Genomic DNA, 22,484 nt, shown 5'->3' on the forward strand with positions numbered 1-22,484 from the left:
AAGATTTTTACGAAATTAAACCAGGTGAAACAAGATATTTTCCACTTGAGGAGTTCTGAATAGAGCATATTGACCTTTTTTTTTTTTTTTTTTCTTAAATACAAAATGTTTTTTTTCTTCTCACAATTTTCTTATAATTACTGCTCTAAATGGGTCGCTCTGTCAGCGAAAGGAATGTTTCAGAGTCTCTATACTCAGTTAATGATTAATCGATTAATAAATACGTTGATTATTATTTCAATGATTGATTCATCAATTAATTGTTTCAGCCCTACATCCAACACTCCGTTTCTGGAACAAATAAAGAGGAATGGTGGAGCCTGGTTAAGTCATCCTGTGCTTGATCAAACTCCCAGTTACCGGAGGTTGGTTAGCTCAGTTTAACACCATTTATGATGCAGCTCTCAGAAATGTGGGTATAAGACCGTCCAGCATTTCTAGCTTTTGCACTAAACAAAGTTTGAAAAGAACACAGAAAAGAGTTTGTAAAATTTTTTCTCCCTTTCTGTATTTGTTTCTTTGTTGTTTGTGTAAATATTAATGTAAAGTGTTTCTTTAGCTTTTTTCTAAAAATGCAAACGTAACTATGCTCAAAAATTGGTTGATCTAATCCTCTTTATGAAGACATCCTCACTTTTCATCTTCAGGTTTCAATCAAACGTTTTCTAATTAATGCTGAAAGAGGAGCTTTCAAAATGGTCATTTGAAACAAGGTAAACAATGGTCATCTCCATCAGCGTGATCCGAACAAAGCACAGGTTTGCTATTGGATCGTTTTCTCTTTTAATTTCTTTATTTAATCAATGTTACATTAAACTAACATAAATAAACATTTTTTATGAACAAAAGGCACACAGTTCAAATATAAACAAAAGGAACAGCTGTACAGTTTGTTTCAAAAAGAAATAAAACATAAAATTGTCTACTGTCTCTGAGAAAGAGAGCGGTCTAAGAGAGATGAGCTTTAGCTGATTTGATGACAGAAAGCTACAGCACAGCCCAACTGCAGCAGCTTAGAGTCCAGGCATCACCCTGCAGTCAACCTGCAGACAGGGACCAGAGTGCAGCAGGGGGGGGTGACTGGGAGCAGCTTGATGGGAATCCTCTTCCAGGAGGTTTACAGTGAAACTCATCTCCATTGTCAGGATGAATAGGCCACAAGATCAATGTCCACTAGCTTAAGAGGTTCAAACACGCAGCACAGAGTTTAAATAAAACATGTATGGGTAGGAGGCTGGATGAAAGTATCTATGGTTTCTCTACGGAGGCCTCTGATTGGCTGAGTTCCGATTTTTAACGTCAGAATTTCACTAGCTGGTCATTCACAGTACAGGCAGGATATTAACCGTCTCCGACAGTGTTTTGTCCTCTGAACAAGTTCACGTACACATTAAGCCTAAATAATAATGGAAAAGTTCTTCTATTCTGCATCTGCTCCAAAGCAAGAAAAACAAATCAACTCTGCTTTGGCTCAGCAATGAACATCCATGGGATCCTGATTCATTAGTAGCGGTAAGTCCACTCAGTCTGAACACAGACGCCGGCTGTCCTCTGCTAATCCAGTTCGGTCCACTTCGATCTGGTCTAACGCAGTCCAGTTCGACTGAATCCAGTTGACAATCGTCCTGAATTGCCCGACCTCTGCAAGCTTCTCTTAGTCTGCTCTCCAGATGTTTTGAGATGGGGGGTGTGGGACCGTGTCACTCCGGAGGGGAGGGTTGGACCGTTTTGGTTTTAATGGGTCCTTTTATAACGTAGTAATAACCCCAGTCCATCCGTCACCTTAACGGAAAACGTGCAGACCGCGAATCCAAGCTTTGGCAGGTACAGACACCAAAGGTTCTGATGCAGGACTTAAATGGCGACTGTGTTGGGTACCTCCTCGTAGTGAATGATAAAATAAGGGTAACTCTGGTCGTCGTTGAAAATGACATAAATCTGGGGGTCCACCCAGTTGTCCACACAGGAGTCATAAAGGTCACTGGAGGGGTCCCGGGGATTGATGGGGGGAGGCCTGCGCATGGAGGAGTTTCCTACGGTGTACCTGAAGGGACAAAACAAACCAAGACAGAGAAAACATTAGCTGTGCTACATGAACCCTGCAAAAACCAGAGAAAGAAAAGGCACCAGTAAAGGCATATTCTAAATAGTTAGAAAGCAAACATTCACCTCATAAAACAAGGCTTTTCTCAATCTAACTTTACACTACATGATCTTTAAAGCCAAAAAATACAAGAACCTGGAAGTTAAACCTAAATGAAACATAATTTGACTAAACGTAATGCATGTAACAGGAGAGCATTGCTGCCTGCAGCTGTACACAAAACACAGATTAGGTTTATGAAAGGAACTACCCAAGAGGAAGGATTTTTATAACCCAGTTAACTGAAACCATTTTGGTCATAAGATGATAAAAAATTAGGAACTTGGTTTATAAAGAAGGATTAACCCAAAGCTGTGACAGAAACTTCCTACAGAGTCAACAGCCAGACCATGGAGCCAACAGTAGTTGTTTTTTCTGAGTTTTTAGAATGTTTTCTCTTTCATTATCGTTTTGTCTAAATCAATAACTGCTTTTCTACTCCCCGCACATTTCTAACAGTGATTATTATAAGCAAGAGAGCCTAAATATTTTCAGTGACCCACAAATGGAATAACAGAAAACAGTACTTTGGCTAGCCTTACAATATTTTGAAGAATTTCTTTTTATAATTAATCGATCTTATGTAAAATCTGCTATCAGTCTCACTTTTTCAACAGGAATTAAGACGTATAACAGAACCAAGAAGCAAAATTTGTAAAAATCAATGTTTTCCCTTTTGATAATCTGCCTGAAATAAAGCAATGCATTTCAACTTCTTGTATTAGAAACAGCTTTTATTAAAAACTGATCAGAATTAAAAAAAAAACTTTTCAGTTTTATCTTTTTTTTACAACGTATTTGTCCTACAGCAAAGATTTAACGTCTAAAATACTACTCAGTATGAAGCCAAAGTCTCTGCCTGTTATGTGAAACAGAATAAAAGCAGGCTTAGAGTAAAAGTGTGTTTAATTCAAGAAGGAAGGAAGGAAGGAAGGAAGGAAGGAGGGGGCTTCTTCCAAACCACTGCATGAGCCACACCGAGGACTGTCTGCCTCGGCATAACAGAGGTGGTGATCTATGATGGGCCCAGCCAAATCAGCTGTTTTACATGTGCGCCTGCGGATTTGACTTTTGTTTGAAGGAAGGGGAGTAGCGCGGCTCGGCTGAAAGATGGTTTATGGAAAAGAACCTCAGGATTTTCCTGATCCAAATTAATGTTGATGCGTTCTGTAAATGTAAGAGCTGAGCACGTGGGGGAAGAGCTGGGGTCAAAAAAAGCAAACTTGTTTGGAAAGAGGTTTGTCCTGAAGGGAACCGACTTGTCAAACACACCGAGCTGCTCATTAAGGACAATAAACCATGTAACCCTGCAGACATAAGGCCCTGATTTAGCATTTAATAAACGATCACATATGCAGCTCTCTTCAAAGCAACGTTTGGTAGAAAAGTAGAAAATGAAAAAATGAATACCACTTGTTAGCAGAAAGTGGTGCCTTTTTGGAAATGAAAGCCATCTTGTCTGGAGGAGCACACAAATACACACCTGCCAGTGAGAACTTTAGCCAGAAACATGCAGTGGATGCCTTTGGGTGAGCGCTTGGAGAAGTTGTGGGAGTAGAAGGCCCTGCGAGCGAAGTAGGAGCCCTGGCCAAACATGGTGGCGTGCTTGCCGCAGACCCGCGGGTCAAAGTTGTGCTTGCAGATGCCCTCCACCACGTCGGCCGAGGTGCCGTGGAAGAGGTGGCGCTCGCTCAGCAGCCGGTCCATCTCTGACATGCGGCGTGACATGTACTCCTTCTTCCTGTTGGAGCACAAAGAGGCAGACACTTCAGATGTTGAGGTACTTTATGGCTTCTTAGAACACCATAGAAACTGCTTTTTTTATATTATTCGTATTTATAGAAATGTTTAACTTTTTACCGATATATGTTCTGTGTTTATAAAAAAAAGTGTCATATTATGGCTACAGAGTGATGGAGACAGTTTAACACTTTGATCATTGACACCCTCAACATTGAAGTCTCAAAAAGTTATAATGAAGTCAGTTTGAAAAGTTTACTAGAAGGACAAACCGGGATAGAAAAACATGCATCAGAAACAGATAACATTCTTTAAATGATTCTGACACCGGACACAACTATACGTCTTTAACTAGTCTTATTTTGTAACAAACTGAATTTCGCTCAGAGTCATGATCATAAAAATAAACAGGAGTAGGGTACCACTTTTACTTTCTTCTATAATTCATTTGAAAGTACTTTTATTTGACCATATTGAATTGAACCTTCTTCATTGAAATGCATCTGTTTAAAAGCCTTAAAAAAAGAGGTTTTATTTCTATTGATCCTGAATCTACAAAAACACACTGCAGCTCATCTTCCTTCGCGGCGTACTGCACGCACACGCCGCCTCTGACAGAAGCAGATCAATAGGAAACGCCGAGAAGAAAGCGAGTCGAGTCACCAAGGCTGTGACCCACACGTGAACTCACACAATGCCACATCTTGCGACATGACACTGCACGCAAAGCGCTGCTCGCTCGCACGCTCCTGGCTTCCTCACTACCCCCTGTGTAGTTTGCAGAGCTCAGCCATCGCATGCAGATGAACTCGCACAAACGAGAAGTTATGGTTTCAGTGCAGGAGCCAGACTGTGGGAAAAGGAAATCAACAGAGAACCGGTGAGGGGGCATCACTTTCTGAGGTGAGTTGCCGAGGTAGACGCACAGTAACACGCACCGGCAGTCATTGTGAAACCAGCCGCCGGTGTAGGAGGGTTTAACTGTCACAGCTGATAGAAGAGGGCCTGCTCCGACCACAGCGGTTAGCCCGCTGCCTTCACAACAGGAACACCATCATCACCAAACATCTCCACATCTGCTGAGTTCTCACACTCCTGTCGGCTCGTTCTCACGAAGTCCCACACAGCTGGTGCCATTTGGCCTATTTTTCTCTAAGATTCGTCTCTAATCTCGATTAAGATCTGATTATGACCTGATTTTTCATTGCATTGTTTCATACGATGGCAAACAGTTTGGCATCTGAGAGTCCTTTATGTTTTTTTTAGAGGTAAGCTTCTAGGTTTCTTTAGCAGACAGTTGTATGTTTGATAGAAAATTTTAGACTGGAAAACCAAAGCCCTCTTTACAACGAGACCCTTAAAGTAAATTCAGCAGCTTCAGTTTAAATCGAGCTGTTTGGTGGAAGGCCTCATTGGATATATCTATATCTGTGGTGAAACTAGTCAACAGTGAAACATTTCTAAAGCTAAGTGCTGTTTCCACACAGGAACAATGATAAGTTCAGTTGTTACTGAAGGTTTTTCCAGCTTCCTCACCTCTTATATTTCTCCCAGAGGAAGGGGTTCTGGACCCGCTGGATCTTGATGATCCTGAACTTGGTTTCCGACACCGTCTTGTGGAACAGGCTGTACACCGTCCTGTAGCTGCGGTCTTCGCGGGACACAGGGACCCGCAAGAAATCCTGGCTCATGGTCATTGGCAGCCATGTCTCTGGGAAAAGGCTTGGCGGGTTGGTGGAGGTCGGAGAGAGGGGGTGAGACGCGGAGACGTCCATGGGCGTGGATGCAGTTGCCGACGAGGAGGGGAGAGCGGGTAAAGAAAGGGCGCCCAAAGTCCTAAAAAGAGAGAGGAGTCGATTAAATTTCAAGTTTTGTTTTAGTTGAAAAAACAAAGAGAGCAGAAAACTTTATTTAGAAACATTTGAGCATCTCTGTTAACCTGCTTTACAACTAACCGAGCTAACAGCTGTTATGTTTAATCTTGAATAAACAACTGAGTAATGAGTTGGTCATTTGACTAAAAAAAAGAAGAAATGAAAAACCAATGAAACTCCATTTTAACAGCCAGGGTACTTTAGGTAATTATGACCATTCTAATCTCAACCTTTTCACTACCTGCAGCCCATTCAGGATGCTGTGGCTTTTATTACCAACTCAACCCCAAACGAATAAGCTAGGAAGCTAGAAACCTTCCACAAACACTACAGTATCCAAGTCTCAGTGAAACATTTCTGCAGCATCAGATCTAAATTAGACTAAAGGAGTCGACAAAAAGCCAAAAAACAACAGAAACTTTACACATTTCAATCTATTTTGCTGAATCTATATTTAACACATGCTTTACTTTCGACACAGCTGAATACATAATCATTTACCGGGAACTAAACCATGTGAGTTTTAAATAGGTTTCTGAAAAAAAATAGACTTCATCCTTCCTGACTGCAGCAGTTTCATGTTCAAGGAACTGACTTGACTGGGTGGAGCTGACTTTCAGCTCCACCTATTAACTCTAATCAGCTTTTCCCTCGCCGATAAATAAGATCTTCCCCACAGCATGATGCAGCCACTGACATGCACCACAGTGTGAAAAATGGCGAGGGAGTTTCATTTCCAACATAAAATGTCTGTTTTAATTTAATTTTTTTTTAGAAACTCAAAGCTTCTATTAATTTACATTTTATTTTAATTGGAAGTATCAGACAAAGGTTCAAACTTTTACTCAAAACCAGTCACATCTTTGTGCACATAAAGTTCCAATAAAGTAAAGTTAGAGGTAATATATCTTGCAGCTGAAATAACCAATAAAGAAAATTGAAGTGGCCTGAATATTTAAAAAGCTTGGTATGTAATTTGGTTCCTGATTTCAGATGAGAAGAGACTAAAGAGATTTTCTAAAACTTATTAAAGTTTCTCCTTCTGTTATCCATGAACATGGATGTTAAATCTCAGCAAATTTGCCAGCAGAGTATCAACACAAAAACCAACAGAGCCAGGATCAGGTATGATTACTCCTGTCTGCTGTTCTGCTCCTTATTAAAAAGCCTTCTGCCTCATCCTGGAGCTGCTTCGTTAGGTGCAACAAATGCATTAGCTGCGTGCTCTATAATCCAGCTACCAGAGCTTTTAGTCTAAGCGGAAATGAAAGTCAAAGCAGTGTCGGGACAATATGACTCCGGCAGGAGAAACGGCTGCATAGGAGGACCGCATTTGAAGCCATTTCTGAAAGTCTAAAGGCAGAGTTGATGTCTGTACGTTATAGTCAGTCTGCGATCGCCTGACAGCTACAATCAAATACATTTGGCAATAAAACCCCTCCATCTGCTGCCTGGTAAAAATCCCAACCTGTCCCGACTCTGACTGCAGGGCGGCGCCGTCTGACACCAACCGACACAACATGATTGTGCGAAAATGAAGCCCAGACACCAAACAAGAGAGGATGAGAAGAGGGGGAAAAGAATGGCAACAAAAGAGTGAAAACAAGGAGAAAACTCCAATTGTGGAGCTGTCGTTGAAGTAAAAAAAAAAAAAAAAAAAGAATAGAAAAACCCTCCACTATTTCTGGCATTTGAGTCAGTAACAGTAGTTTTCCTGTCAAGTTATCACCTTCCAAGTGTAAATGCCGTTAGCTCTATCATCCATACGAAAGCGACTATGTGTGTGTGTGTGTTATCAAGAGGCTCTGAGGTAGTGTGACAGTTATTCTTGTCTCTTTTCTCCCACTCTCTCTTATCTTGTCGGTCCGGTCTTAGACATTCACCACCTCCTACATTCCCTCCCCTGCAATCGATGTCTCTATTCCCCGGGCGCTTTGAGGAGATCACAGGCTGGCTGCTGCGGAAAACAAGTGTGAAATGTAAGGGGACAGATAACTAAAGAATGATGGAGCCAGGCAGGAATGAGAGCGAAGGAGAGAGAGAGACGAGGAGTGATGAGAATAGACGGAAATGGAAGGGAGGGAAGCTGAAAGTAAAAGAAGGGCGAGCAATCTGGGTTTAGGTCACAAAGAAGATGATGGCGTCTTTTGCTCTCTTTTTTTCTCTCCCGGTGCCATACTATTTCATTGTGGATAAGCAAGCTGTGAGCCAATGGGGCCCAGCAGAACCATGGTCATTCAAGCACCAAGTCCTGCTGGAGGATAAAATCTCCATAAAGCTTATTTGCATAGTGATGCATAAAAGCTTCACTATTTCCTGGAAGATTTCTGATCTGCCACTAGATTTTAAACAAACTGGACCAACACTAGCAGGGGACCGCTCTTTACTTCTCATGCAGACCTAATCTTATTATCTAAATGTAGACCAGGCGCCTCCAAGCGTCTTTGTACTCCTTGTTCTTAGCCCCAGTGAGATGCTACTCACTGTTTCACAGGACGAACCTCTTAAATGGGCTTTGTGACATTTTTTCCTTCCACTTAACTTTCCATTCATTACTTGCCTACTCCATTGACAGAGTCAGCTTCATTATAAATTATATTTTTGTTCTTCACAAAATAGAGCATCCTATTCCATCTGCTCTCCGTTATACAGACATTTTTAGGTCTATGAGATAATATTCTGAGAGTAGGGTTTCCATTAGTTGTAATCCGTAATCCTTAAAATGACAAAATTCAACTAAAGAGCTGAGAAGCCTCTGCATGTGTGTTTCATTGATGTACAAATGGAGCTAACAGCTGAACCATGGGGCCCTCGGTCTGAATTCCAGCTCCCTGCAGTAACGTTTTACACTCTTTCACTCATCAACACGCCTCTCCTGTGCTCGGGTCTGGAAACCATTTGGATCCTCCCCGGCTGCACTCCCTTTTCACCCTCCCTTGCCTCTTGTTTCTTCTTCACTTTCTGTCTGGCTCACGCCTTCGCCAGCCTGACTGCTTCCCTTTGCTCCTGCTCTTTCTCTCCTGACTGTCCTGGCCCCGGCGGGCACAGCGTGTTCTGAGAAACCTGCTCTGAACCAGAAGCATCTGCAAAATGGGCTAAAATGGATCCACTTGTTTCCAATCAAGTATCACTTGTTCTCAGAGTAAGGCAGAGGGGAAGCTCTGCAGGCACAGACGTGGAGAAAAATGTCCCTTCAAGAGAGGGTTGACAACACTGGGAGCATTAGTTCTCTTTGTCTGCCTCCCTCTTCCTCTACTCCTGCTCATCTGTTTTCATTTGCTTCATTATCTTGTTTCCCGTCTCGTCTGCTCCTGGCGTGCTTTCATCTGCAGAGGACAGCTCCTGGTGTCCTAGTGACCATGTCTGACTCGCCAAAAATCGGAGCGCTTCTCTCAGCTCGCGTTCCGCAACGGATTAAGAAAATGGACGTGGCGTTCAGAGCTCTTTTGAGCATTCATTCCTGACTGAGACATTGGCATTGTGTCCCGGCCTGTGTGTGCCTAAACAGAGTTAGGACGCCCGGGGAACACAGAGAGCCTGGAGGAGACAGAGTGTTACACATTAGAAAGCCAACAGTGAGAATTACACAGCAGTGCTGCCAGGCACCACATCTCTTTTTTTTTTTCCTCTAAAACCTCAAAGGCTCGATGTTCTCTGACAAGACCGAGGAGTAAGAGATAAATGATCAGGCTGACCTGCCACAGAGCACCATGGAAAGCAGAAGTGAGGAAAAAACAACAGACAGGAAGCAATCAATGAAGTGATTAAGCTTCACCTCCATGCTGAGGACTGACCACCCTTCCTTTTCATTCATAAGCACCAGTTTCATAACGTTAAACCGCAGCAAAAACCGTTTTTATCTGCATAGATCTTTTCTGTGACACATTTACCAGATGAACACTAGAGACGTGAGACTTAGAACCATTAATACCCACAAAAGAAAACTCCCTTATTTCAAAACTAGCGCTTTTTCTCCATGGAAATATTTCCACATTTCTCTTCAGTTACCGAATGCTGCAGCGTCACCTTTCCCACATTTAGATTTTAGCTCAAATCAAAAAGCGGAATTTCAACATTCACTGAGGGCTTATTTTGTCAAGTAGGCACAAAGATGGTGGTAGCCATGAGTCAAATATGCTGATTGGCTTAAAAGAAAAATTTAAACAATTAAATAAAACCCACTCCAGTGATTAATTAGGGCTGCAACTAGAAAAAAAAAAAGAATCAAATTGATTTTCCACAGCCAGAAGGACAGCTTGCTGCCTAGAAATTCATCCAGTGAAAGTCTAATCCTCCCTCTGCTCCCAAATTCTGCATGGAGACAGTTTAATAAAATCTTTAGTAACATGAACCACAGTGTTTTCCCTCTGCATCACCATCTTTATCAATTCTGTTTGAAATAACATTTATAAACTCTGTCTGGACATATAAACAGTGTAATCCCAGCTCTATATGGAACACTGACCTACTTAAAGTGACATAAGGAGTGAAATCAAAATACATGGAAACAGACTGAATCGATGGAGTGAAGTCCAGCATTCATTGAAGACAGACACGGGGAAATCTGAACTCTGAACTCAGACTGACTGTTTCTATTCTGTTTCAAAGCTCATCTGGCCTGCTAAGCCTGAACAGAAACAACTGGATCAGTAGTAAATGGCGATATTTACTGGAGGTGTGGAGTGAGGATCACAGACGACATAAACATGGGTCGCTTCTTGATCTGTCGTCTGAAGCCGAAGACGGCGTTCTGCTGGAAGCCCTCCTTGATGTTGAGGATATACTGGTTCTGCAGCGTGATGAATCGGACCTCCTTAAGACCCCTCGAACTTGCCTCCTCAATGAGCTTCACTACCGGCTGCAAGTAAAAAAAAAAAAAAGCAGAAATGAGACCAATCAGTTTCCTTTACTGCTGGTTAAACCCCAGCAGATGTGAATGTGAAATAAAAACCAAACTCAAATTTGATCCCATCACAGCAGCTAGGATTGATGGGTACGAGGGAAGATAAATTTGTCTGGTCTTGTGTTCACAGACCGTGGGTAAAAAGGGAACACAAACACATGAAAACGCACCTCAGAGTACTCCCTCCAGCCAAAGTTGTCTCTGCAGTAGTACTTCCACACCGTGTGACAACTCGGGGCAGAGTTTGGGTTAGCCGTAGGAACGGGGAGAGGGCAAGGGGGGGTGGTCAGCCGTCGGACGCAGTCGAACTCCAGGTCGCACACTCGCATCGTGGCAAATTCCAGCAGAAACACCCGGCCCCTATAAAAAAATAAACAAAAACAGGTTTAAAGTTAGTTAGGGTGTAAAAAAACCAACCAACCCTCTGTGACCTTGCTGTTAATTGGCCCTGATTCATATTTCAATCAGCTTCCATGTGACCAAACATGCGGCTGTTAATGCATGCCATGTGCCCTGGAGTGAGGCCACTGAACCTTCAGTTGCTCAAACAGAGTGAGTCACACGGGGTGACAGAGCAGGAACAGGAGATCAGGAGAGAAGAGACAGCTGAAAAACTGTCCTGAAAAACACACAAGGCTAATGGCTCCAAAGAGAAGCTAAATGGATTGTTAATGATTGCTGGGAGGCAGACTGTGACTCCCAAATATTTATACCTCTTTTTCAACATTTTGTTACTTGACAAGAGCAAAACCTGCTGTGTTCCTTGATCTGCACAATGCTGTTTGTTCCCTCTATCAACCCTCTGAGGTCTTCACAGAGCAGCTGTAACCGCACAGAGATTCAATTACATACCGGTAACTTCCTTTTATTAATTATCCTCCTCCAGGCAACGGGTTGCACACATTTTTATTTGGAAATATTAGATCTAAGGGGAAGACAACAACTGCAGGCCAGTTTTCAGGTTTTATTTATATAATATTGTTTTTTAAATATGAATTAATAATAAGTCAATAAACCGACTGTTGAATAATAAAGGTGAAAAAAATGTCTATCCGCTTTTTATTCAAGGACATTTTACCCTATGCATTTATAATCCTTTGACCCTCAGATCACACACACCTTGAACTTTTCTTTTAAACAAAAAGAACAACAAGAAACAAACAAACAATTTTAATCATCATTTTGCTTTTGGTCAAAAATCTAAATGAGAAAACTAATAAAAACAGCTTTTAAAATTTTAAAAAAGGTGTTTTTTTTAATTAAGGTAAATGAATCACCTCTTAGGTAAGTGAGCCAATGAAGCTCTTATTACCTTCCTAGTGGGTTTAGGTGTCTCTCTAGTCTTCCTCTACCCTCTTCTCTCAGCTTGTATTTCTAGCTAGCTAAAGGGAGATTAAATCAATCTGGTTCTAAATGATACACCAAACTAAACTACATGAAATAATTTTATTGCCAGACTTCTACATTTGAGCAAACCTTTCTCTTAAAAGCCAAATGTCTTATTGTCTTTTTATTATAATTGCAGCAGGAATAATGAAGATGACCTGACTGATTTTATACTAAAATGTTCGGATATCCCAATCGATGATATTGGAAATCCATCCAATATAAGCAAAAAAAAAAATTGTAATATACCACCCTACCTCTATAATATTTGATAATAAAAAAGCTCATAACACTTTGCTCATATCTGATGTTATTGTTTTCTGTTTTAAAAAAATTACTTTATCACTATAAAATAAATCATACAAGAATGTATCATTTATGCCGATATCGTATGGGGTCAATATCCGAAGCTGTGATATCGCTATTGTATCGGATAAAAAAATGATATATCAGGAGATCCCAAAATAAAATTTGGAGTTAAACGTGTCAACCTCAGCTAAGCCTCCATTAGCAACTGAAACCAGCGGTATTTAACAAGGCTGTGTTCTTGGCCCCCTTCTTTTCATTTCAAACATGGTTTTACCCACATTTTTTACTTTGACACTTAAGATTGTCCATTTCTTTTTATCGGAATAGCAAAAGCAAAAAAAAAAGGATATAAAAATCAAAAGGGGGGCATTTTTACCACATAACTGGCGTGCTGTGACAAAGAATGCAATCACAGACACTTTGCTCCATATGTGGCTAATAGCATCAGAACTGAGTAGATCAACACGAACACAGCAGAAATAAACAAGTGGATCTAATGTCAAAGATGTTGTCTATCTAAACCAGCTGAGCACCAGAAGCAGTGAAACCTTGTGTTTTTATATGTAGGCAGTAAACACGAATTAAGTTTTCCTTCCTGTAATTGTAAATACTGGCCACTGAGGTTACAGGCACTTAGACAAAAACACCCTTTTCTGTCAGGATGACACGGGCTGAGTCACTTTCCAAAATGTTACAAACAACTCCTATAAAAATATTTATAAATAGTAACTGGACGTACTATTTTCATTAGTCGCATTTTTGCTAAGTCATAAGGCGAGTACCATCTCTATTAGAGGAAGTGAAAGTAGTGGCTGCTTAATGAGCACGTGCAGAAACAAAACAGTAACTGAAAACAGAGTCACAGATCTACAGATTATCAGTGTCAGAAACTAGGAAATGTAAGGCAGATGTGTGATTTTCTGTTCTGTATATGAACTGTGTGCTTCAGCCTTGAATGAGCTGAAGGGTGTTTCAGTTTCATGGGAAAACAAACACACAAGTTCGTTTGAAAGCTGAATGCAGAAGCAGAAGAGAGAAGCAGAACAGAAAGGGTGATGGTAATGGGTGCAGCAAGAAGGTACTGGCAGATAAAAGTGAGGTTGGTCAAGAAGCTGCAAATGTAACCCTAAGAAGTAAAGTAGGTTGTGGCTGAACCCCCCCCAAAAAACAGAACATCTTCTGCTTCGCCTTGGGTCAGTTCGTTCTCTGCAGCTTCTTTTATTTTCCTAATTATTTCTTGCTCCGTTCTGTCGTGTCTGCATTTTAGAGTGTTCCGTGTTTCACTGCTATTCTTTAGTCTCTGAAGAACATCTCTGTTCTGTTTTCAGGAAGACCGAATGAGCAGGCCAGGCACCTGCATGGACTCCTTTTACTGCAGAACAGGCCTGCTAGGGGCAGTGAGCTGGATGACATCAATAAATCGGCCAGAGATTTAAAATTAGCACATTTCCCTTTGAGATCCTCTTTACTGTTTTATTTTAGTGCAATAAAAATCAGATTATCTAATAAGAGTAAATCTTTTACCCCCAAAGGTCTCCCAATGTTTCTGGTCTTGAGAATAAATTAGAAGAATAACTTAGACTCGAGACAAGCGGGTCAGAAGTGACAGAACCTGGAATACGGCATCAGGAAAAAGTAACAGCGCTGCCCTACCCCCACCTGTTGCTGTGCACTGCTGGTCCGCATGCTAAGGATAGACTGACAGACTCCATTGACAGAAACAAATAGGAGCAGCCAATAGTAGGGGTGTCCCGATCTGATATTGGATATTTTGCCTTTTCTAACATTTTACAGCCCAAAATAAGTGATAAAAGCATGCCTGATTCATGCTAATATTGTATCAGGTCAATTTTTTAAGCTTCAATAGCAGTACTGAATCAGAAATTCAAAAGATGGATCGGGACAACCCTAGCAGATAGCCCTACCAACCTATTAGGAGCATAAAATGTAAAATATGACGAAATTTAGACAGTTTGCTCTAATTATCAAAAAAAGGATCTCATAACGAGCTCATTGATGTAACATCCCTACTGGCCTTTCGAGATAAACCAGTGTGTGTGTAATTTATTGTTCAAAATTCACTACTCAACAGCTCCGTCTCACACACACATGCCCTCTTTCACTGACGCTCAGTAAAAACAAAGACGGCTCTCCAGAGATGTCACACAATGATTTTTCCACAGCGTCCTGCTCCCTCCCTCCCTGCCTCGCTCGCTGCTAGACCGGTTTGCACTACTCTAAAAATAAAATTCCACTGGTTAAATCAAGTGCAATGAGATCCGAGGCTTTTGACGCCGAGGTCAATCAAAAGGTGGAAAGCGATGTAAAAATAAAGTGAAACCTTTTAAATCTGCTGACAGGATAGTGATGAGGGAAGGGGGATAAATCTATGAAGAAATGCTTATCTCAGGATGAATAATGATTAAAACAAAACACCACTGCTCTGTCATAATGGCTCTTACATGACTAAAAACGCACACTTACATATAACTCAACTTTCTCACGGCTACATACACAAGTACATGCATCACCATCATGAGTTATGCCCTTGTGAGTGTCACAAACTAAATATGAGCGCTCTTTTACACACACAAACACACACACACATTCTTCAGATAGATTCATGTACACACATGCGAACTTCACCCAGTCACGCCTAGATAAGTCAGTCAGTCAACCAAATCTGCTGATGAAGTCCTCCCCAACACACTTGCACACACACACACCAGCGCATTGATGTCACAAGCTCCTGTTATTTCCTCCTGCTGGACTAATTCACTTTCATGCTCAGCAGTTTAAATGCGACGGAGCAGAGCATCTGACGTCTCCTCGATTGTTCCTGTTCAGGTGGATGGCTCCTGTGGCTGAGCTCATAGTTTAGGGCCTCCGTTTGCCACAAGTTGCCTCCCTTGTTAATAAAACTCACAGGTAGGTGGATTAAGACAAGGCGATTTAATAATCTGTTTCTGCATTGTTTTGTTGCATTTTAAAAACCTGGAATAACAACAAAAACAAAGCAAAAAACTAAAAAATACGCTACGAAAAGACAGGTTTGAATTTGAAAACCGTGACAAAAGCAGATATGAAGGGATGGAGCCAGTCTGACTATTCAGAGGCAGGGCGACCCAGACCTCGCCTCTCTGATTCACGCCACTATTGGTCTGACATATTAAAGCCTCAAGAAAAGAAAAAAAAAACACCTCACGCAGAAAATGTTTCACAAAAGTCCTTTTTTTTCTCCTCACAAACCAGATTGTATGAAACACACCCATCCGGGATTGTTATTATATTTTTCCATTTTATTCAAGGTAACGAGGTAACATGGAAACCCCAGGCGATATAAACTTAAAGACACACTGGCGCACACACCTTGGTGTCAGGTCGCTCTGCCCTTGGTGCTCAGTGACTCTTTATGTCAGTTAATGACAAGCAAGGCTTTTATCACATGGCTGACAAAAGAATCTGTCTCCAACGCTCCCTCGCTCACAAAAACACACCCATGATGAATGTGGCTATGTAAAAACTCAGCCTCATGTATTCTCTTCCTGTCAGCTTCTGTTGACCCGAGGCTGGTTTTATTTCAATAAACCAGCCTGGGTATACAGGAGACGAGGTGGAGGGTTTAGAAAAAAAATTTTTTAACGTGAAACTAATAGTTTAAATCAGCATAACAGCAGATAACTTGATTGTGAGACAGAGGATTACTGCAATCTAACTTTTTTTTAGCGATGACTGCAGCTTTCTTTCTTCCTGCTGACTTCATGTATAATGAGGATTAGTCGAACTACCATCCCTGCTCTTCACATGGATGGGATTACGTGTGTTGATGGATCACTCACAGACTGGGAAAAACCTCAGAGCCGGATGCACGCTCTAGCCTACGTGCAACAATGCAATGCTTAACCAGATGCAGATTTTTTTTTTTTTTTCCTATCCACTCCTCTCATGCTGCTGCACAGTAAAACAGGCCTTGGTTGCCTCGCCCCAATGTGCTCTCCTGCATTTCACTTAAACCAAGCGGCTTGTTTCAGGAAACCTATCTCAGGTCTTCACATCACAGAAAAACTGATCAAAGGGAGAACTAAGGTTACACCACACAGCTTGAACGCTTCAGGAAATGTAGAAACTCACTGACAAATTCCCCAAAGAGGAGCAATGCAGGGATCCAGCAGGAATAATCCAACAAACCCCCCAACAGGTAGAGTTAATCGAAAATACTACAAAAATAAACGCTATCAGTGGATGAAACAGCTGTGCGAATGAAAGCAGAGAACCTTTGAACATGAAGGAGATCTAGGCTACAGATAATTACCTGACCTGATACTTCATCTGATAATAAATGCTCTGAACTGTTGCTCTGTCTTTTCACAAAAAATCCAAACTGTTGCTTGGTACTGCAGGTAAGCTGACTGAAAAAAACTCAATTTTAAATGAAAGTAACAAACTGTGCCTTATTTTCCAGTCAGGCATAATATATAAAGCAAATACCAATACCAATTTACATCTATGCATTGATGTTTCAACACCTCTACGGTATAATGGAGGAAATAATTAGTTTGATAGTAAAATGAGGATTATATGTATAAATGTGCTTATATCTTTGTAATTATCAGCTTCAAAGTTCTCAATCCCGTCAGAATCCCATAACAGAGACAAAAATTCATATTTTTGTTAAAAATCTCATAACTGGCCTGTCTAACCTTAAGGAAAATGAGTGGTGTGTGTAACTCTTGTACTCAAGAAGCCTAGTGTATAACCATGAGCTTTAATTCGTGAGCAGTGTAAGGCACTTCAAAATACACTTAAATCGCTAATTTTATTGTTCCTACACTTAATACAAATAAAAAAACATTGTGATAATATTTTAAATCTATATTATTCCTCCCAGATTATAATAAAATCAAAGCTTTTTTTCTCTGGGATTTTCTCATCCACACCGGTAGTTCATGACACCAAACCATATGCCTGAGTGACTATGAGACTTTCACAAACCAAAAAGGTCAAAAGAATCCGGGTGCACATCCTGTATGTGGCAACACATTTTGAATAAAGCTGCAGCTGGAAACATGAACCAACAAGTCAAACTCATAGATGAAAATGCAAAAAGGTAGATAACTTTATGATAATAATAAAAAAAAGAAAAGAAAAAAGAAACAAAGCTGCCAGATAGGAACCAAACAACTGAGGAGATAGTGGTGAAATAATCGATCACTGACTATGCTAATAAAAACAAAACATTCCTGTGAGTGGGACCACATGGTTAATAAAGAAACTCGTGTTTAGAATAAGGTCAGAGTCATGCAGAGCGGCCCCCATTGTTTGCTTGTGTGTGCAGCAGTTTTACGGGAAGCACATGCTCCTCCGTGTCACTGCTGCTGGAGGTTTGTCAAGAGCTTGTATTAAAGTTCTGTCTTCCTTAAGGGTGTGAGAGAGTAAAAGGTTAATCTTCATCTACTAAAATGCATGCATGCGTGTGAGCAATGCAAGCCACACAGTTTACCTGTGAACCCAGTTCGTGCGAGCCTCTGCACGCCAAAGTGCGTGTAATCATGAGGGCAAATGTGCACTGCATTGTGCAGGAGGGGACAACTGCAAAGGGAGACTAGACACTGACCAGGAGGAGGGGGGGTCAGGAAAGTTCATGACGGCTTGTAAATTGTGCTTTGGCAGGAACCCTCCCCAGCCAATCATAGAGCTCGATTTTTAGGGGGGGTTGGGAGAAGGAGAGTGCAGGACACAGATAGCATGATACCAACATTAACTGCAAGGGACAAGAGAGGTCTGAGCACAAGCGATAACGTGCATCTACTAATGGCCGTCAGCACAACAGCTGGGGAGCTGATGCTTTCAGTTTGTCGCCAGCGGTGAAACCAAAGAGGGAACTGAGCCTGAGGTTTACGGTTTCCAACAAGCCTGACAATTTACAGGCAGCCTATGAGCTTTCCGCACTGCTGTTGCTATGTCGCAAATACCTATTTATCATTACCACCAGGGGATATACTGCATACTGCTGCACACAGCAAGGGAGCTGCTTTTATACCTATATATGCTGCAACCAAATCAATACACATTTACATGAATGTAGAGGATTAAAAGAAAAAAAAGGTGTTTACACTGTTTCTAGTTTTCTCTAGCTGTATGACATTGGGTAAAAAACTTTGCCCCGCCCCTGCCTGTTGCTGCACACTGCAGTTCAAGATGGCTGAAAGAAAACAACCACATTTGCTTTTAAAAGGAGACAAATTCAGATGCTTGGAAATGTTTCCTGTTGCGAAACATGCAGTTCGTTGTGTGGAAACTTAAGGAGCACCACCCATGTCTCCTTCCCAGATAACCTGTTTGGTTTAAAACCTACAGCTGGTGTGTCCATTAAGGAACAGGCTGATGTTTGTCACCTGCCTAAACACAAAAATATCACTAAAACTACATGGCTTTATAAATGACTATAAGTAGATGTGATGGAATCAATTATTTAGAGATGATTTGCTATTAAAGCAGCATAAAACATCTAATATAATGGAATAACATAGTTCCTGTGTAGACACTTACTGATATTTGAGTCTGACTTGCTCCTGGTCTGGGTTGCAGTACAGTCTCTCCAGCTGCTCCTGGGCATCGTCTGCTATGCTCTGCCATGTCTGGGTGCTGCTCCTGCGGATCTGCCAGTGGTAGGGCAAGACGGTGTGGTGGTGGGCACAGTCGTTCCCAAAAACACACCGTCCCTGGAGGAAATCCACACAGATGTCTACAGAGTCCGACTGGTGCGTGTGATACTGGAGCTGAGTGAGCAGCTCAAACACCAGATCCAGGGAGGCCTCTTCGCTTTTATTCTGAAACAGGACCCCTTTGTCTGGCTGCAGGAGCTGGGAGTGGGGGTCCTGGGTTGTAGAGGAGTCCTTCACTGGGACGCTTTTAGTGCCAGAGGTTAGTAGGTCTTTGTTTTTTAAGATGGTCCCCTCCTGATGGGGAGCCTGGGGTGCGACTATGGGGGGTATATCCCTTTCTGGGGGGCTGATTGTCTCTGTGCTCCCTTTCAGCTGGGGTCTCTCGGTTTCCTCTAGCTCCGCAGTAGTATCAGCTATGTCCACATCTACGTCCCGGTTGGCATCTTCTGCGGCTCCGGGGTCTTTAAGGCACACTTGCCCCACACAGCTCTGCTTCACCACCGCCGCCGCGCACAGAGTGCCCGGAGTCCTGCCAGGCTGACTGCGGGGGACAAACACCTCATCCCCGGACACCAGAGTATCTGAGCTCAACAAGCTACTCAGTATCGGGTCCAGGGCGCGTTGGATGGATTTCGCGTCCAACTTTCTCTGTTTTTTCCTAAAATAAGGTTTCACCAGAGGTATTTTGTCCGAAAGCCCCACGATCGGTTGTTCCGTGAAATCCTCTCCTTCGTCCATATTCAGACTCACATCCAGAGGGATCCCAGCAGGCACATGGTCTGCGGATTTCTGGAGAATGTGCAAAGTTTTATCCATGTCCTCCTGCTAAACCCGGACAGTCCTGGAAGGGAAAGAGAGAATGAAGTAGTCATCAAAGATAACAGCCATAATCCTATAATCTCAGTTTCCAATGCGAAGTCATCGCACTGATTAATATTCCGTTGAACACTCCCTGGCTTTCCTTTCCTGGGAAGGAAAACCTCCACCGTCTAAAAACTGAATCGAAACACCTACAGAAAATCATCCCAGTCTGACCAGGCATACTAAAAAAAAAAAGCAGATCACATCACTTCTTCCCAACAATCTGTTACACCGATTCTTGCTCCGAAAGCAGGAAAAGGTTGACCAATCGAGGCGGAAAAATATTACCTAATCCCGCTGCAGGGAAGTTGATCCTCAGATTAAACATGACACACGAGAACACGTCTCTCTTTTTTTTTTTCGTTAAGTCCTCTTGGTCTATAACGTCATGCCTGCAAATTACAGCTGCGTATCCGCACAGGAGCGATAAAATCAGAAGTTTACCCCCCCACCTCTCCTGGGACTATATTTTGATCAGGAGTCCGATACGCTCGGCCCCTGCCGACTACGTGCCGCTTTTTGCATCACTGCCCGAGCAAGTTCGCACGTAGGCTCCAGCTGACACATCCAGGAGGAAGCCAGCTACGAAACACTGAGGAAATTTCACTCCATAGCCGAAAAAAACCCCAACAGCTCTCTACTGGTTAGCATTAGAAGCTGCGCGCGTGCAGGGTTTAAAAGAACAAAAGAAAAAATAAAAGAGGACCGTCTGAGCTGCTATGTCAATTAGCCTTTCTCAGGCGATATTTATTGAATCCCGGACGATAAAAACGGACAATACCCTACCTGCACAATAAACTCCAACCCTCTCCCCCCGTTCGCGACACTCTTTGCGGATCAAAATCCAGTGTGTACATCGGGCGAAGCTCCGGATCCAGTCCGTAGAAAACAAGCTAGTACATGAAGCGGTATCCGAGTCCAGATCCCTGGCTCCCCCTTTTCTTCGTTGCTCTCATGCCACCGTCTGCTCTCTTTGTATCCTTGTGCGGGACAGGGGAGAAAATAGGCGCAGAGGGGCAGCCAACCGACAATAGAAGTAAGCAGAGCCGCAGCGAGAGACGCTCTGCCCGACTGCCCCAGCTCCGCACCGAGAGGCCCCGCCTCCCGGCCTCCCAGTGGGCGGGGCTTCGCTTCTAGCGCACGTAGACAGAGTCGTCTGGTGGCCGCAGACAGAGCTGCAGTGTGTGGAGATCACAGAATGACAATGTCATAATGCAACAAAACTACATATTCACTAAAAACAAAATACACATTTATAAGTGTTTTATATACAATTTATCTATATAGTATTCTAAAAACTGACAGGACCAAAGTGCTGCAAAAAAGCAGAAATACAAACACCATTATATGCAATAAAAGTTAATCAAATATAATCTAAAAAAATATATAAAATTAGAAAAGAGAAACTTTGCTAATGGACAAGTATGGACCTTAGCAGAATGCATAAGAGTAACATAAAAGTGAAGAGTTAAAAGATAAACAATAAAATACTCTTTTGTAAAGTGTTTTAACAATAAAAATATTGTGTCCCTGGAGAATAAATAACCAATGTACAGCTATGGACATTTTGAAGTAATGGATATTTAAAAATAGCAGCAACATCAGAGATGTGCAAAGGGACAGCTGCATGTTATTTAGCTGACTAAGTTAGATATATATTAGGACTTCATGTAATGATTATTTTTGCAAATACATTAATCTGTCGATAATTTTTTCGATTATGATTGGATAGCCAAAGGTTCCTTAAAGAAGATTCTTTAAGAAAGCAAACCAGGTGAAACTCTAACTTTCCCACTTAAGGAGTTCTAGATAGAACATATTGAAACACAGAGACTTTAAAAAAAATGTGAAATGCAAAATGTTTATTTATTTATTTTTTTTTTACAATTTTGATATAATTTCTGCTCTAAGTGGTTCCTCTGTCAGCTAAAGGTATATTTCACTGTCCCTATACTTCAGTTAACAATTAATTGATTACCAAATTAGTTGACGATAACTTCAGTAATTAATTAATCAAAATTAATTGCATAGATTTTTTTCAGCCCATGTGTATATATATATATATATATATATATATATATATATATATATATATATAAATATATATATATATATATATATATATATATATATATATATATATATATATATATATATATATATATATATATATATATATATATATATATATATATATATATATATATATATATATATATTTATATAAAGTAATTCATAATAAATTTAATATTTCTCCTTAAAGAGCGGAAAAAAATTATGTAGGTCATTATTTTTGTAGGGTTTGGAACATATTGTTTTTACCACACAGTGATTATCTGTATAGTAAACAGCTTTTTCATTATACCTTTAACATAGGATCTTTGGTTTAGAAATGTGAAAATCAAGTTATTGCACCAAAAAACTTAAAGACCAAAAATATAACACTGCAAAAAATCTAAATCTAGATAAATAATTTTTTTCTTAAAATAAGTACATTTGTTCTTGAATTTAGGAGGTAAAAGAGACATTCTGCCAATGGAACAAGACAATTTACACTTAAAATAAGAAAACACAATTGCATTGTCTTATTTCAAGTGCATATT

The 22,484-nt window shown here is 41.2% G+C and overlaps 1 protein-coding gene across 1 annotated transcript; it reads right to left on the reverse strand.

Moving 5' to 3' along the window:
* Nucleotides 1-960: 960 nt before the first annotated feature.
* LOC119783844 (TCDD-inducible poly(ADP-ribose) polymerase) lies at nt 961-20,964 on the reverse strand. The gene is made up of 7 exons (XM_038285536.1): nt 20,668-20,964; nt 18,905-19,861; nt 10,831-11,020; nt 10,428-10,615; nt 5,420-5,719; nt 3,627-3,884; nt 961-2,044 (listed from the first exon to the last, which is right to left on the reverse strand). Exons 2-7 carry the CDS (start codon nt 19,834-19,836, stop codon nt 1,855-1,857), a joined length of 2,058 nt encoding a protein of 685 aa, XP_038141464.1. The 5' UTR covers nt 19,837-19,861; nt 20,668-20,964; the 3' UTR covers nt 961-1,854.
* Between the last annotated feature and the right edge of the window lie 1,520 nt (nt 20,965-22,484).

This window comes from Cyprinodon tularosa, unplaced genomic scaffold (genome assembly GCF_016077235.1).
Source record: "Cyprinodon tularosa strain WSP-4 unplaced genomic scaffold, ASM1607723v1 ctg211, whole genome shotgun sequence".
In the NCBI taxonomy this organism is placed as follows: domain Eukaryota; kingdom Metazoa; phylum Chordata; class Actinopteri; order Cyprinodontiformes; family Cyprinodontidae; genus Cyprinodon; species Cyprinodon tularosa.

What these genes read in the sequence shown, in the direction of transcription:
- LOC119783844 (XM_038285536.1), bottom strand. Translation starts at nt 19,836, where the DNA reads ATGGATAAAACTTTGCACATTCTCCAGAAATCCGCAGACCATGTGCCT. An exon ending in GCTGGAGGGAGTACTCTGAG is followed by an intron (nt 10,616 to 10,830) that starts GTGCGTTTTCAT and finishes TTTTACTTGCAG; the next exon opens with CCGGTAGTGAAGCTCATTGA. An exon ending in GCTAAAGTTCTCACTGGCAG is followed by an intron (nt 2,045 to 3,626) that starts GTGTGTATTTGT and finishes TTGTCCCTTCAG; the next exon opens with GTACACCGTAGGAAACTCCT.